Here is a 17,126-nt window from a genome sequence, read left to right on the forward strand (position 1 = left end):
GCATGTTCTGCAGCAGTAGCATGTTACCATGACACAGCATGGAAGCTCACGTGTCACCTGTGCACATGGGATGTCATGGCCTTAACCCAGGTGGCTCCTATTGACTTCTTAGCCAGACACAAGTGTGGCAAGATTGGTGGAATGCCTATCCTAGCTCATGGCCCAGGATGCTGGGAGAAAGCCACATTGTAGGGAATGGGCACAATGAATGTGAGCTGGATGTTGTCACTAGTAAAAGGATTAGTAGGTCCCACAACAAAATGAGTGAGGAGACCCAGCTGATGATCTAATACCTACATGGGTTGGCTGGCCTAGAGGCTTAGCAGAGATGTCAATTCAGATAGAAAGGCCATTTTGGGGATTTTGAATAGGAAATGTTCCAATGACCAGTGTCCTCCTCCTGAGAGTGAGAAGTAGATATCTGCTCTTTTGCTGTCTTGGCCACATTTGTTGTCTGATTTATTACTGTTCCAACTTATTACCTCCTTTGCTCTTTCTTTCAACAAGAACATATCCCTTCAAGCCAATGAGAATGACTGCACCATCAGCACTTCCTTCCATACACCAAGATACATGGCCTCTTAGGAGCTCATTGTTTCCAGTTTGAGCAGTGTCTCTTCCCAGCTCCCAGCTCCAGCTTGCATTTGTGTAAACCAACAACTTCGTTTTAGAAGCATCATTTTCTCGAGTCTCTTTGGTGCTCCCCACCCAGTTATAGCCAATATTTCGACTTGTGATTTCTTTCTCTTGAACACTCATTTTCACCACAGAGCTCACATTTCAAAAATGAATCTGCATGCATGTGTGCATGGAGTGGCTTTTATAAGCCAAAAAGATGGTATTGACTGTCCTGGAGCTGGAGTTATAGGCAGTTATAAGCCACCTGAAGAAGGTACTGGAAACCAAGCTCTTTTTTTAAGTGGTTATTTTATGTATTTACATTTCAAATATTGTCTCCCATTCCAGTTTCTCCTCAGCAAACTCTCTATCCCATCACCCGCTCCCTGCTTCAATGAGGGTGCTTCCATCACCCACACACCCACTTCTGCCTCACCACCCTAGCATCCCTCTATGCTGGGGCATCAAGCCTCCACAAGACCAAGGGCCTTCGCTCCCATTGATGTCAGATAAGCCAATCCTGTGCTATATATGTAGCTGGAGCCATGGGTTCCTCCATGTATATTCTTTGGTTGGTTGGTGGTTTAGTACCAGGCAGCTCTGGTTAGTCTAGTTGGTTGATATTGTTGTTCTTTCTATGGGTTTGCAATCCCCTTCATGTACTTCAGTACTTGCCCTAATTCTTCCATTGTGCTTAGTTTGATGGTTGGCTGCAAGCATCCACATCTGTATTGGTGGATCCTGTATAAAGGAAACCAAGCTCTTAACCAGGGCCTTCTCTGCAGCCTTGAATCTCTAAAGTTCTCCCCTGATTTATGCTTCTCCAGAGGAATATTTTCTCAGTATCTTCTTTTCCTTATAGGTCATAAGAACTTATAAATACTTTCAGCAGGAAGACATTAATGAAAATTTTGTTTTGTTGTGCAGCCCATTACACTACTTATGGAGTCATCAGATGCCATGAACCTGGCCTGTCTGACAGCTGGATACTACCGGCTGCTCGTGGACTCCAGGAGGTCAATATTTAACATGGCCAACAAGAAAAATGCAGGCACACAGGACACAGGTATTTTCTTTCTAAATTCATGATCCTCTTCCCACACATACTTTGAGAACTTACCCCAAAATAATAATAATCAGTAACAGAATTCAATAGAAAAGTGCTATACTTAAGATTGCTGATTCCAAGGGCTGGGGAGATGGGAAATACATTCCACACAAACATGGGGACCTGAGTTCCAAAGGCCAGAGTGCACATAAAGCTAGATACATAGCATGTGTCTGTATTCCCCGTGTCCCTACAATATGAGAGGCAGAGACAAAAGGATCCCTGTGAGTTTGTGAGCTAGCTAGCCTGGAGTATACAACTCATAAGTGAACAACAAAGATCCTGCCTCAATCACAGGAGAGGACAAAAACCAGAACCTAAAGTTGATCTCTGACTTCAACATGCATACCAGGGCATATGCATACCTGAATACACACATACACACACACACACACACACACAGATACATACAAACATATATACACACATGTACATACATGATACACACAAACATATATACACACATACATACATGATACACACAGGTACATATACATAATCATATATACATACATACATACATACATGATACACACACACACACACACACACACACACACACACAAGGAAATTGTGGTAGAGTGCTTGCCTACCAAATATGAGAGTCTTGGTTTAATCCCCATTACTACCAAGAAAAGAAAAGGTTCAATCTATAAAAAAAAAAAATCGAACTTCCAAATATAACACAAAACCTTTATGTACTGGTAACATTGATTAACTATTAAAAATAAACATGCTGATTTGCCCATTTCATCTGAAAAGTCACTTGGAAATGACAGGGGCTCATTTCAAAAGCAGTGGTTTTATTGCTGTGAAGTCTTGACACTCTCTTTCTTTCTTTCTTTCTTTCTTTCTTTCTTTCTTTCTTTCTTTCTTCCTTTCTTTCTTTCTCTTTCTTTCCTCCTTTCTTTCTTTCCACCTTTCTTTCTTTCTTTCCTCCTTTCTTTCTTTCCTCCTTTCCTTCTTTCTTTCTTTCCTCCTTTCTTTCTTTCTTTCTTTCTTTCTTTCTTTCTTTCTTTCTTTCTTTCTTTCTTTCTTGTTTTTTTTTCTTAGTGCTTGGTCCTAACCTAGTCATATATACTAAACAGAAACTCTTCCACTAAACTGATTCCATGGTCCTGTAGCTACATTTTCACTGTCTCACTCTTAAAATGGCTGGGACCCTGAGAATGAAGCCCCCTGACATACAGTTTTTCTTTCTTTAAAATCCTAGGCTAGAGCTTTGACATCTTATAAACTCACTAATTGTACTAATTTACTGTATGTATGTATGTATGTATGAATGTATGCATGCTTGCATGCATGTATTTAGTGAGACAGAATATGTAGCCCAAGTTGGCCTAGAACTCACTATGTCGCCCAGACAATCTCAAGTTATAGCATTCCTGACTCAATCTCCAGAGTACTAGGATTATCAGTGTGACCCACCACACCTGTTCTAGACTTGGGCGTTCTAGAAAGAACTTCTTCCACCCTCGTGCCATCCAGGCAAAGCTATCAGAGGTCACTCCAGCCACTTGATAGGAGAAAATACGCCCAGAGATGGGGCAAGGAGGATGATATGTGTTAAGTTGGCTTTTGCACTGAGTGTAAGTAATTATAATTTGTTTTATGACTTTTGCTCTAGTCTATATTTTCTTCTGTCTTCAGTGGATGTCCAATAACATGGCTGATAGATACAATCATGCAAGTCAGAAGATGACATATTTAGAATTAAGGGTCCTACAAATAGGACTTCTTTAAAAAAAAATGAGAACTACATGCTAGACAGTGGCACACCTGTAATCCAAGTGCCCAGGGTTTACTTGGTGTTACCTCACTCAGGATCTCCATGAGCTTGAGGGCACCCAGACAAAGTAAAGCTAAAGAACAAGACTCTGTGTCAAAATGACAACAATAACAACAACAACAACCAAAGAATTGTAGCGCTTTTGAGCTAGCTCAGTCAGTAAAGGCATTTGTTGCTAAGGCTAAAATTCTGAGTTTGGTCTCTATGACCCATGTGGAAGAAGGAAAGAACCACCTTTTGAAAGTTGCCCTCTGACCTTTACATGCTTCCCATGGCATATATAAACACACACACACACACACACACACACACATTCACTGTCACTATCTCTAAGGGAGAAAAAGAAAACAGCTTTTTTTATTTTCAAACTGAGCCCCAAACAATAAATCCTCACTGTAGTATGTAGATACGAGGCTGTACATATATATTCATGTGATGTTTATTATTATAGTCAGGGGGAATAGAAGCAGTTTTAGCCATGGATAAGGCGCAGCCATACAAAAAAAATGAGAAGGAAAGATAGACAAAACATTCTTAGAAGGCAGCTTTGACTTTCTAGACCACTTTAAGTGGTATGGGTTTTCAAATTTCTCCAAGTTTGAGTTTCCTCATTTATATAATTTGGCTAAAATTTTATCTTGGGAAGTAAGAATTAAGAAAAATATATGTACAATGTTTAAAATGATGTTCAGTGATTCAAATAATAGTCAGTGGGGGATAATACAAAAATAACAATGAAATTCAAAGAAATGCAGAGGGGAGAGGAATACACAAAGAGGCAATGAGAGCCTCTGAGAGATGAAAATGACTAAAAATGATGAGAAAGGGCCCAGGGTGTAGCACAGTAGTAAGCAATTTTCTATCATGCACAAGGCTCTGAGTTCCATCTGCAGGGCCACATAAGAAAAACCAGTAATTAAAAAGAGGAACAGAATGAAAAGGAAGTGGTAAGTACGTACAGAGAGTCTTGTAGAGAACAGTTTTACAACCATGTTTTCATTGAGAATGATTTACAACCGTTCAACAATGACCTTTGAGATTCCAAAGAGCAGTTGGGCAATTTAATGCAATCCTTTCAGATTGGAAAACCAGTGTCTGACCTTTTATTTTCAAATCATAAAATTTACCCAGAAAAGAAAACCTTTTCCCCCTGTGAGCTATTAAAATTGTACAGGTGCAAGGACAAAAGGAAGCATACCACTCTAAAAATGGTTACAATACTAGGGTCTTAGTGTAGTCCAGTTGTTAGCAGCACACAGTGTGATGTTCAGTTAAAAGTGAGAGGGAAAATGACTTTGTTATTAAAGGCATAATCACTGGGAGAAAGATTAGAACTTTAGCCTCTCAGTGTTCTTGCTAAATGCTACAGCAAGGGTGAAAATGCAAACATGTGTTCCATATACATTCTTCACTCTAACAGAAGAGAGCACCCTGGTGGAACTGTAGGCCTAACCTGACTAATTAGAATGATAGTCATTTTCAGCTGGCCTTGAATCTGAACCAAGATTTCCCAGTGGTTAAGGCCTTGGATACAAAATAAGTTGTCAACTTGACAAAATCTAGAATCATCTGTTAGGAGAGTGTCTTAGTCGGTGCTCTATTTCTGTGAAGAGACACAATGGCCATGGCTGCCCTTATAAAATAAGGCATTTAATCGGGGCTTGCTTACAGTTCAGAGGTTTAATCCATTATCATCACAGTGGGGATCATGATAGCACATAGACAAACATTGTGCTGGAGAAGCAGTTCTACGTCTGTATCTACAGTCAGTGGAAGAGAGAGACATGGCCCTGGGTTGGGTCTTTGAAACCTCAAGCCTACCTCCAGTGACATACTTCCTCCAACAAGGCCATATCTACTCTAAGAAGACAATATCCTGCCCCCCTCTAAGCCTTCTAAGTGGTGTCATTCTGTGATGATTAGGCATGCAAATATATAAACCTATAGGAGCTATACCTATTTAAACTACCACAAAGGGTTATGACAAGGGACTGTCTAGATCAAGCTGACCTGTTGGCATGTATGGGAAGGATTTTCATGATCATGTTAATTGATGTGGGAAGATCCAGTAAATTGTGGGAGGCACCATTCCCTAGATTTATGTACCGTACTATATAAGAGTATAAGAAGTATGCTGAGCACTAGTAATGCATTCATTGTTCTTTGCTCTTGACAGTAAATATGATGTAACTAGATGCTTCAAGCTCCTGTCTCCTTGACTTTCCCTATCTGTATTGCACTATAACCTAGAGCTTTGAGCTAAAATATATCTTTTCTCCACTAATTAGTTATTGTCAGGGTGAACTAGGACACTTAGCATCATGTTATGGCTAGTACCACCTTTTTTTCCTTTGGAAACTCTCAGAAGATCTCCTGAGACATAAGAAAAGTAAACAGTAAATTTCTGGTATCAGTCATTTGGCACCTTGCTGTGAGCAAGTTCCTGTCCAAAAGCAACTTAAGGAAGGGCTTATTTTTGGCTATCAGTTTGATGATACTCTCCTCAAACATGCAGGCAAGGCATGATGGCAGGAAGGTGAGGCAGCTGAGAACATCGCATCGCTAGTCAGGAAATAGAGAGTGATGAATGCTAGGCTAGAGTTCAGCACTTTCTCATTTATTCAGCTTGGGATACAAGCCCATGAGGTGGTGTCATCCCCATTTAGGTTTTGTCTTCCTTTCTCTGTTAAACCTTTCTGAAAACACCTTCAAAAACACCTGGAGGTGTGCTTCCTAATGGTTGTAATTCCAGTAAAGTTGATGATGAAGATTAATCATCATAGTTCATGTTCAGTGAACTAAGCCACAATTCCCACTCCAGAGTGTTCTATGTCTCTTGACTCATTCCAAGAAGGTAAACAGTATATACTGTAGGAAGGAAGCCTAGATTGAACACATTTTTAATTACAAATTGAGGTGGACTTTAAAAAGACTCTAATAATTAGAGGTGGACTCTAATAAGAACTTATAAGCTAATATTATTTCATTTTATCTTGAAATTTTACCTTTAAATATTTTCAAAATCCCTGATCCCATATATCTACATATTTATTAGCTTCTAGGAGACTCTTCACTAAGTATAATTTGCTCTCAGTTTCCTGACCTATTTAGTTTTCTTGTTCTAACCCACAAATTAGAAGACTATGACTAATGGTCTGACTCTTGTTCTTATGATAAAGTTTTATTGGAATTCAAGCATACACATTGTGTCACGTTTCGAGACTATGGCAACAAATAATTGCAAATATGGTAGCTTGCAGAAAGAAACAGAAATTGACTTTCTTTTCAAAGGTCTGAAGTCTAAAATCAAGGTGTAGACATATCTTGGCTTTCTCCAACAGATCTAAAGGAGGATGTATCCTATATCTTCCTGTCACTGATGGCTGCCAGCATTCTTTGTGGGTGTACTATGCTAGCCATTACCTGTGTCTCCACATGGTCTTTAGTTCTTCCCTATGGAGATCAGATTCTTTTCTCTCTCTTCTGCCTTACCACTGAATTGAGGAACTGTACAGATAATTCAGGATGATCTTATATCAAGATACTTAATTAAATATGCATGATGATTTCCCAGATATGGTCACATATTCAATAAAGAAACCTCAAAGTGGGACATATCATTTGTGGACCACAAGTCCACCCATACTCCCATGTGTCTATGTATCTATCATCTATGGCTGCTTTCATGTTAAAAAAAAGTAGTCTAAAATACATCAAATATTTACTATTTGGCCCTCTTTCTATTAAGACTTTGCCAAATCTTAGTCTAAATCTGGGGCCCTGTTACAATGAATCTCTGCTAACTAGTCTGTCCTGCGTGCGCTGGCGCACACACATACTCATCACACACACACACACACATACACACACAAAGTCATGCATAAAAACATAAGAGAGATCTAATTTTGGTGTTAATGTTGAAGTCACACAAGGTATACTGACTATAAAGTATGATGCCAATATGGCCAATGTCTAACTCAGTGTCCTTAAAAGTAAGTATTTTATGGTTGCTTATAAAAATGCAGATATTTAACAAAATGATGCTGAATATTGTTCAACATTATACAATTTGGGGAGAAAACACTACTATAGTAAGATTGATTTTCTTTTCCAAATACCATGCATGTCAGTATGTCTCAAATATGGAACAGGGGGTGGTATGGAAAAAAAAAAAAAACAGATGAAAAACTTGTAGGGTCCTAGCTTTTTCTCAGAAAGTTGCTTCTATAAGCGACAAAACAATAGCCACAGAATGACCTAATTCTTGCTTTTGTTAAATATCAGAGCAAATCCCCACATTATAAGACCCTTGAAGAGCAAACGAAACAATAATATTTAAATTCATGTTTTACAATTTTAACTGGTCTGAAACATCAAACAAATCTTCACACACTCCCATGATGCAAATGAATGTTGATTTAAGCCTAAATATTAACTATGCCCAGAAATAGCTGAAAAGAAATCCTATGAGGGAGGCCTCTTGTGTAATATAGATATAGATATATACATATAGATATGAATACTAACATTTATACATGAATATATATTACCACTAAGATACAAGTAGGCTGAAAATGAGGTACCACATTTAGTTTCTGAATAAATGTAGGAAAAGTTTGAAGGTTCTTGACTGTCTCATACCTCAAGAAAGATGAAGTCTTATCATATCTTACCAACTACGGAATGTTAGCTCTCACATCACAAAGTAAATGGAGTGTTTTCTGGAGTGTTTTCAACCAGATAAAATTCCAGCATAGAAAAGGGGGACTATAAGATAATAGTTTTTCTTGTGTGTTGATATATGTAATAAATATGAAATGTCAAAAAAAAGAATATCACCTTTAAGGATTATAAAAGTTTTACTATATATTTCTGATCATGGTTACCTTTGAGGCCAATAGTAAAAGCAAGGGCTAGAGGGAATTAAGATATCACCCTCTCCTCCCAGATGCTATTACATGTTATCAAACAGCAAAACTCTTTTATGCAGTATCAATTTGATTAAGTCTCCTAACCAAGGAATCTCACGCCTGGGGCCTACATCAACTAGTGCTCCATTTGGAATGTTGAATAGCCATGCTTACAGTGATAATACAAGCCACTAAAGTACAAAATAGGCAGGACTGAGGAGATGACTCCCTAGACGAGACAGTTGTTGGACAAACATGAAGGCCTGAGTTTTTAATCCTTAGTACCCCCATGAAAATTCATGTCTGCTGGTGTGCAACTTTAATCCCAACACTGGGAAGTGGATCTCAGCAGCTCACCAGTCAGCAAGCCTAACTGAATCAGCAAGCTCCAGGTTCAGTGATAGACCCTGATTCAAAACTAGATGATGAAAAACGAGAGTGATTGATACGGGGCATTAATGTCTGGCTTCTGTGTACATGCTCATTGTGAGTATGGTCACATACAAACATATGCATATAGTGTAAGCAATACACACAAACACACACATGAAAGAGAGAGAGAGAGAGAGGGAGAGAGAGAGAGAGAGAGAGAGAGAGAGAGAGAAAGAGAGAGAGAGAGAAACTTTACCATTTCTGAGAACAGACAGTATAATAAACTACCTATGATTCTTTCTCTTTAGGATCAGAAAATAAAGGCAAGCATAATCTCCTTGGTCCTGATTGGAACTGTATGCCCCAGATGACCACCTTCATTGGTGAAGGCGAACAAGAAGCCCAAATCACATATATAGATTCTAAGCAGAAGACAGTTGAGATGACAGACAGCACCTTGTGTCCCAAAGAGCACCGACACTTATATATCGACAACACATACAGTTCAGATGAACTTAACCAACCGTTGACTCAGCCAGGTGTTGCCCCCTGTGAGGCCGACTATAGAAGCCTAGCTCAGCGGTCCCTTTTGACGCTCTCAGGACCAGACACTCTGAAGAAAGCACAGGAATCTCCGCGAGGAGCTAAAGTGTCCTTTATTTTTGGAGATCTTGCCTTAGATGATGGCATGAGTCCCCCAACTATAGGCTATGAAAGAATGTTAGAGGAGAATCCAGAAATGCTGGAGAAGCAGAGGAATCTCTACATCAGCAGTGCCAATGACATGAAAAACCTGGACCTCACTCCAGAAACAGACAGTATCCAGTTTGTGGCAAATTCTGTATATGCAAACATAGGTGATGTGAAGAACTTTGAGGCCCCTGAGGGGATAGAGGAGCCCCTCTTACATGACATCTGTTATGCGGAAAACACAGACGATGCAGAAGATGAAGATGAGGTGAGCTGCGAGGAGGACCTCGTGGTGGGTGAAATGAACCAACCAGCCATCCTTGACCTGTCCGGGTCAAGTGATGACATTATTGACCTCACAACCCTGCCTCCTCCAGAAGGAGATGACAATGAGGATGACTTCCTCCTGCGTTCTCTGAACATGGCCATCGCTGCTCCCCCACCTGGCTTTAGAGACAGTTCTGATGAAGAGGACACTCAGAGCCAGGCAACGTCCTTCCATGAGGACAAAGAACAAGGCAGCAGCCTGCAGAATGAGGAGATCCCTGTGTCCCTCATTGATGCTGTGCCCACCAGTGCAGAGGGCAAGTGTGAGAAGGGACTGGACCCTGCCGTCGTTTCCACACTGGAAGCCCTAGAAGCTCTTTCAGAAGAACAGCAGAAGAGTGAAAATTCAGGTTCTTTCACCATTGTTACATTTATTCACTGATAACCATTGTCATCCCATCCTTTTGAGTCATTTGTTCTTGGAGTCCTGTTATGTGGTGTTTCCATTTCATACATGTCCCATTTCATAAATATGCTGAACTACCATGGGGGGGGGCTAGGTGGTTTCCTTTTTTGCTAGTTTTTTAAAAATATATATGGTGTCCCTCCCCACTCTCTGGAACAACGGTGCAATAAAATCATAGTCCTTACTGGAAAGGGAAAAATCTTGTTTTATTTTTTATTTTGTTTTGTCATTTTCGTTTGTTTTCATTTTTGTAATACTAATGAGTCACATTTCTTGCATGTCTCTAAGTGCCTCTGCTCCGGCCATTAACTGCTTCTTGTTTTTTATGGCATACAGGTGTAGCCATCTTGCGAGCTTATAGTCCCGAGTCTTCATCAGACTCGGGCAATGAGACTAACTCTTCTGAAATGACAGAGGGTTCTGAGCTAGCTGCAGCACAGAAGCAGTCGGAAAGCCTCTCCCGCATGTTCTTGGCCACTCATGAAGGCTATCACCCTCTGGCAGAAGAGCAGACAGAGTTCCCCACCTCCAAAGCCCCCTCAGTGGGCTTGCCTCCAAAGTCCTCCCATGGCCTGGCTGCTCGCCCAGCGACCGACCTCCCACCCAAAGTTGTGCCTTCCAAGCAGATCCTTCACTCAGACCACATGGAAATGGAGCCAGAAACCATGGAGACCAAGTCTGTCACTGACTATTTTAGCAAACTGCATATGGGGTCAGTGGCATATTCCTGTACCAGCAAAAGGAAAAGCAAGCTTCCTGAGGGAGAGGGGAAATCCCCCCTGAGTGGGAATATACCAGGGAAAAAACAGCAGGGAACCAAAATAGCAGAGATAGAGGAGGACACCAAAGGCAAAGCTGGCACTGTGTCTTCAAGAGACAATCCACACCTCAGCACTTTTAACCTAGAGAGAACTGCCTTTCGCAAGGACAGCCAAAGATGGTATGTGGCCTCTGATGGTGGGGTGGTAGAGAAAAGTGGAATGGAAGCACCAGCCATGAAAGTCTTTCCCAGAGGTCCAGGATTGGGTAACAGAGAGGCTGAAGGGAAAGAGGATGGCACTGTGGAAGGAGGGGCTGATGATGCTTCAGTACTTGGCCAAGGGGATCGCTTCCTCACAGACATGGCCTGTGTAGCCTCAGCCAAAGACTTAGACAACCCTGAAGATACTGATTCTCCCACTTGTGACCATGCCACTAAGCTTTCTGAGGCTGAAGACAATGTGGCCCGCCTTTGTGACTACCATTTGGCCAAGCGAATGTCATCCCTGCAGAGTGAGGGCCATTTTTCTCTACAGAGCTCTCAAGGCTCTTCAGTAGACACAGGCTGTGGACCGGGCAGCAGTAGCAGTGCCTGTGCCACTCCTGTGGAATCGCCCCTCTGCCCATCCATGGGGAAGCACATGATTCCAGATGCTTCTGGGAAAGGAGGGAGATATATTTCATCAGAGGAAAGAGCCCCTGGCCATCCCAACCATGGAGCCACCTTCGAGGAACTGCACCCACAGACAGAAGGGATGTGTCCACGCATGACAGTGCCTGCTCTGCACACAGCCATTAATGCCGACCCCCTGTTTGGCACTTTGAGAGATGGATGCCATCGACTGCCCAAGATTAAGGAAACCACAGGTACAGCAATGATGGATTTAGTGGTTTATTTTATGTGCCAGGAGCATGGGGACCTTATTTACAACAAAGCTAAAAATACATAGTAAAAGGTAGAAAGGGTGGGGTAAGACAATCCGTAGCAATCATTGACCCATTGACAGTAAATAGTGGATTTTGAGTGTGGAACAATGTAAGAAATAGACTTTTCTCATTATAATCTTGCTTTGCTCTTACTTTAGAATTTGATGGAGTCATAATTTTTTTTCTAAATTCTGAGTGCAGAGGCCCCCATATGACTTGCAGCTACAAGAGAATATTGTTTAAGATCACATAGCACTTTGATTTCCCTCTTGCTGAGATCACCCCCTTTCTAGTTTTGCTGTCATGTTGTTTAGAGAAGAATATAGAGCAGGCAGTGAGGGAGCCTGGAGGATTTGGGCAAGAGTCTATGTGTCTCAGCAGAGTCATACATTCCTCTTACCTTTGGGAGACACCTTCCCTAAAGTAATAGTCTTATGTCTCCAATGGACATCAGTGTTGAGAAGAGTTGGAAGAGTTATGACTCCCTCAAATAAAATCTGTATTAAGACGATAACAGAGTCACCTTTTGTGCTCAACCTAACCCCCTCCCCAGCAGGCTCACCCACATTCTGACCTTCTTAGCTGATCATCAGATGACCCAAGCAGATGCTCTTAATACTCCACATTATGACAATAGTTTTTTCCCACAGTGGCCAGTAAAGGTTACTGAGATCTCACACAGCTTAATTTCTAGTCCTACATTTTAAAAATGTCTTGAAGAGTCTTCAAAAGATTGTGGTGTTGCCTCCAAACTCACCATTAGCTTTGGCTGCCTACTCTGTGTTACCCAGCTCATTTGGCTTGCAAAGAGTTTTTGCCTTCATTACCTCTTGTTCTTTTACATATAACATGTTATCATTTCTACAAAAAGTTGAGCAGCTTGTCTAGTCTTGACCTCAAGCTGTATACCAAACAAACTTTACAACTCATGCTATCCTCTTAAAACTGGTGGCTGAATTAATTATCAAAATTTCAATTAGGATGATGAAAACTTGTAACCCATGCCCTGATTACCCCTTAAAATGAAACTTAAATATCTCAAACCTGTTTGGATAATGTATGTAGTGGGACACTTATTTATCTAATCTTTGATAGCTAAACACTAGAACCAAGAAAATTCATGCACTACAACTGTTTCCATACAAATGCTTCAAAATTTTTAGACAAATTCATCTGTGTCAGTATTTCTAGAAGTAATAGACTCCAGGAACTCTTGCCATCCATTGACATGGACGAGTTACGAGGAAGCAATTTTGGGGAAGAAGGGTAGCCCCTGACACATTACAACTCTTTTTAAATGGTCTCCTGGGAAATGACAGGCATCACATAGAGCAATAGTGAAAATGCCACCCAAGGGATGCTTAACGACTCTGTTTTTCTACTACCCCTAGTGTAGCTTTGACAGAGCCTGGGAAGGAGAGACAAGGAGGCATGCCTTCAGCTTGGTCTCCACATCCTGAAGCTGATCCCATCCTGCTACCATCAAATATTCACTTGGAATCAAAGGTGCCAAGCCCAAATCAAGACCCTAATGATTTCTCCCAAGGAATCCAGGCATTCGGAGAGGCTGTGAGCTGGTGGCCAGCAGATCTGAGAGGGGGGAGCCTCAGGACACCCCCCAGCCAGAGGGCTCTCAGACATAGCAGCAGAATCCTCTCAGGACCCGTAGGTTTGGAGACCTTCCAAGAGAGAACCAAGGGTGTAGTCAGCTTGAAGTATCCAGGTATCACAGAAGCACAGGCGGTCAGTTCAGAAAGACGAGCAGAACTCCCTCTGGGGAAGAAGCTCACCAAAAGTTTTTCCCAAAGCTCAATGCACTTTATCTCTGAGGGAAAGTTTCACAAAAGGTCCCCCATGTCTCATAAAGACTCAAAGGTGTATAGGACCCTACCCTTACGGAAGCTGGAAAGCAGCAACTGGAGATGTCGAGGACCCTTCAGCTACTGTTTTCTCAACCAAGGACAGGATGAAGATGGGGATGAGGATGAAGAGGAAGGAGAGGCCACCCTTCAGGTCTCTTGTCTCTATCGACCACAGATAACCCAAGCCATGTCGGAACCAAGTAACTCATCCCTGGTTGTTGGACTGCAGAAGCAAGGGGAAGAACTGTCCAGAGGGACAGCTCTGAAGGTCTGGACAGAAGACCCAGATGGCCCAGATGACTTAGACTTCAGCAGTCTGGCTTTTGATACCCGGATTGCAAGAATAAATGCCCTAAAGGCAAACACATATGGAATGCCTGATGGGTTTCTTGAAGCCCAAAATGATGCCAATGAGCTGCTCTGCCTTGTGAGGGCAACCAAGGCAAGAAAGGAGGAGTCACGCCCTGAAACATATGACCTTACACTTTCTCAGTACAAGCAACTGTTATCCATTGAGTCCAGACAGTTGGGAAGTGCCTGTAGAAAAATGGCAATGGCCGAGAAAAGCCCAGAAGAGATGCTCCTAGCTATGAGTTCCAGTTTTCAAGTGCTCTGTTGCCTAACAGAAGCTTGCATGCGGTTAGTGAAAGTCGTGAACTCTGAAACACAGCGGCAAGAAATTGTAGCAAAGATTGATGAAGTGGTCATAAACTATATTTGTCTCCTGAAAGCTGCTGAAGCAGCCACTGGCAAGACCACTGGGGATCCTAGTATTGGACTATCGATGCGACATTCAACCACCATGGCCGCTCTTGTAAGCACACTAACACGTTCTCTCAAGATGCTTTTAAATAAATAAATATGGAAGTCACATCATAATCTATCTTTGCAAAGCCATACATGAACTTTTCTTTACTTTCTGTGTACAATGAACAGATGTCTCCTTTCTTCTCTCTGTATATTTTGTTCTTTTATATAAAATAGGAGATAGAAGTTACATTGATGAAATGTTGAAAAGTCTTAATCAGATATATTCTGTTTATATTATACAAATATACATGTAGAAGGAATATATGAGAAAATGATGACATTTGGCTATTTTTCATATAGTCAAAGCTCCAAGCATATGATATGAAATTTTAAATTCTACATTGTTAGAGGAAAACAATGAATCCTATCCCCTCTCCTTCCAAATGGATACTTGGAGACCCTATCATTCATATTTAGAAGAAAAGCCAAAAGAAACAGAATAGAAAAGAAATCAAAATGTATATAAAATAGTACCCGTGTTTTAAAATTATAATTTTTAAACATTGGAAGTAGCAAAAATATATTTAAAATTCAAGAAGCTAATATGAATTACTAGAATTATATAATAAATTAACGTTTTGCTCATAGTGTTTTGTTATTGGATGCTTTCTTCCAAGAATCCCCACATATTCTATTTTGGTTTATGCTGTTTGGGCTACAGATTGGCAGGGGTGGGCAGATTCCATTGTGTCAGCATAAATGCTCTTTATAGTGTTTCTAGACCTAAAAAGTTCCCCAAATAAAAGAACAGGGGGAATTATGGGCAGGATCCTAGGCAATAACTAAAGGTATAGGTTGTCTAATTACATAAAATAAATGGAATTAGTAATGCCAAAATTAAATTGTTTGATGAAAAGAGAGATCTGCTTTGACTCAATGTCAAAATACATAAACCGAAGGCATTATTTCCTTCCAACTCAACCATAAAGCTTACTATTTCCTTTCGAGAACACCTAGTAAAGTGTTTGTAGAATTACACAAAAGCAGATTTAATGAGCACAAAAAGTGCAGACCCAGCAATGTAAATCAGAGTGCACCCCAGCACCTGGGAAGCACAGCTCAGCCTTCAACTCCTAGTCCTCAGCTCCATGAAGGGCTTCTTGTTGCCCCTCTATGACAGGAGCATGGCTAGCAACAAAACGTGGAAAGACAGCCTACTACTGGGACAAAATTTCAAATCTAGAGTGTTCCAGAAAATCAAGTAGAGATGACTACTCTCATAATTGAAACCATGATTCAAAAGGTAGTATTTACCTAATGAGTACTTCATTTGGCAGATAGAAATACAAAATCTGACAGAAACATGGCCAATTTGACTATTTCAAGTGAAACTAAGGGAATACAAAGGCGTGTTCTGAACTGTCATCACTCAAATTATATCTTTGGGTCAAAACAAAAGAAGGCAAACTCTTCAATCATAAGTTAAATTGATATGTACATATGTAGTTTCTGGATCACTCTGTAGTCAAGCTCCCCAATTCCTATTTCTGTAAATGGCTTAGAATAAGAGTAGTATAGCAAGAATCAATATTTCCCATTTTGTAGCCTGCCATGCAGGAGACCTAGCAAGGTCTACAGTTGCTCTTTCTCTCTGGTCAGCCATTCATTCCACAGAGACTCAGCAAATGCAACACCACAGATTTACAGATTGTAACCAATGAAAGGAGTTCAGACATACGTTGTTATAAATAATGTTTGATTAAATAATAAAACATTATTTCATTACAATTCTAAATATTTGGTGTTTTGCTGTTGAAAGACATTAGTGGTGTTTACTGTGGAAAATCTTAGCAAATATTCTGTGTACTATAATACAAACAATAATAGGATGTGTGCTCTGTGTCAGACAATGTGCTAAACATTATTATCACATGTATTATCTCATTTAATCATGTCTATGATCTCTTGGTTTGGACACTATCATTAGTTCCTTCTGGAGGCATTATGGTTTACTAGTTATGAAATGTGGGGCTTGGGATCAGAAACATCTTGATTTAAATTTTGGTCCTGCCATTCCCTAGCCCTTTCATCTTGGGAAAGCTATCTTTTTTTTTTTCAGTCTTGATTTCCTTATTGTGAAATGGACTTCAGTCATGAGATCTATTTCCATAGGGTTTTCAGTAAGTTTTAAGTAAAATTGTGTATTGTCAAGTTCTTACCACAATATCTGATGGAGAATAAGTATTCAATGTTAGATATTATAATTCTCATAATTGTTGTGTTAAACATATTGCCCAAGATACTGTGTGGAGGATGTTTGTTTTCGATGCATACTGTATCCTGACTGTGTGCAGAACACATTTGTGTGTAGTGCATACTCTGAAAAGAAGCAGACAGGGAAATGATGGTCCGCTTTCAAATTGCAAATCTAGCTAGAACAACTTCCTACTCCATTGTGGTTCTTTGAGAAGCCTCAGGGAAATAGCTCTGGGTCTTTCTAGCCAATCTCCCATTTCCTGTGACTACTCCAGTAAGTTTCTGTTCTCCTAAACCAAGTCTTTACTATTCAAAAATCTCAAAAGGCCCCCTCACCTTCATTAAGCATGGG

The 17,126-nt window shown here is 40.6% G+C and overlaps 1 protein-coding gene across 6 annotated transcripts in view; it reads left to right on the forward strand.

Moving 5' to 3' along the window:
• Frmpd4 (FERM and PDZ domain containing 4) overlaps positions 1–17,126 on the forward strand; it is a 667,256-nt gene that overhangs the window by 649,971 nt on the left and 159 nt on the right. For all 6 annotated transcript variants that reach the window (XM_029473447.2, XM_029473445.2, XM_029473446.2 and 3 more), the window contains 4 exons: positions 1,546–1,684; positions 9,106–10,164; positions 10,557–11,846; positions 13,303–17,126. The exon at positions 13,303–17,126 is cut by the window's right edge and continues 159 nt beyond it. In XM_029473447.2, the coding sequence (XP_029329307.1) occupies positions 1,546–1,684; positions 9,106–10,164; positions 10,557–11,846; positions 13,303–14,627 (3,813 nt within the window). In that variant the 3' untranslated portion in view covers positions 14,628–17,126. The remainder of the gene's footprint in view (positions 1–1,545; positions 1,685–9,105; positions 10,165–10,556; positions 11,847–13,302) is intronic.

The sequence above is a fragment of the Mus caroli genome, unplaced genomic scaffold (assembly GCF_978045245.1).
Source record: "Mus caroli unplaced genomic scaffold, Mus_caroli_1 scaffold_5, whole genome shotgun sequence".
Classification (NCBI taxonomy): domain Eukaryota; kingdom Metazoa; phylum Chordata; class Mammalia; order Rodentia; family Muridae; genus Mus; species Mus caroli.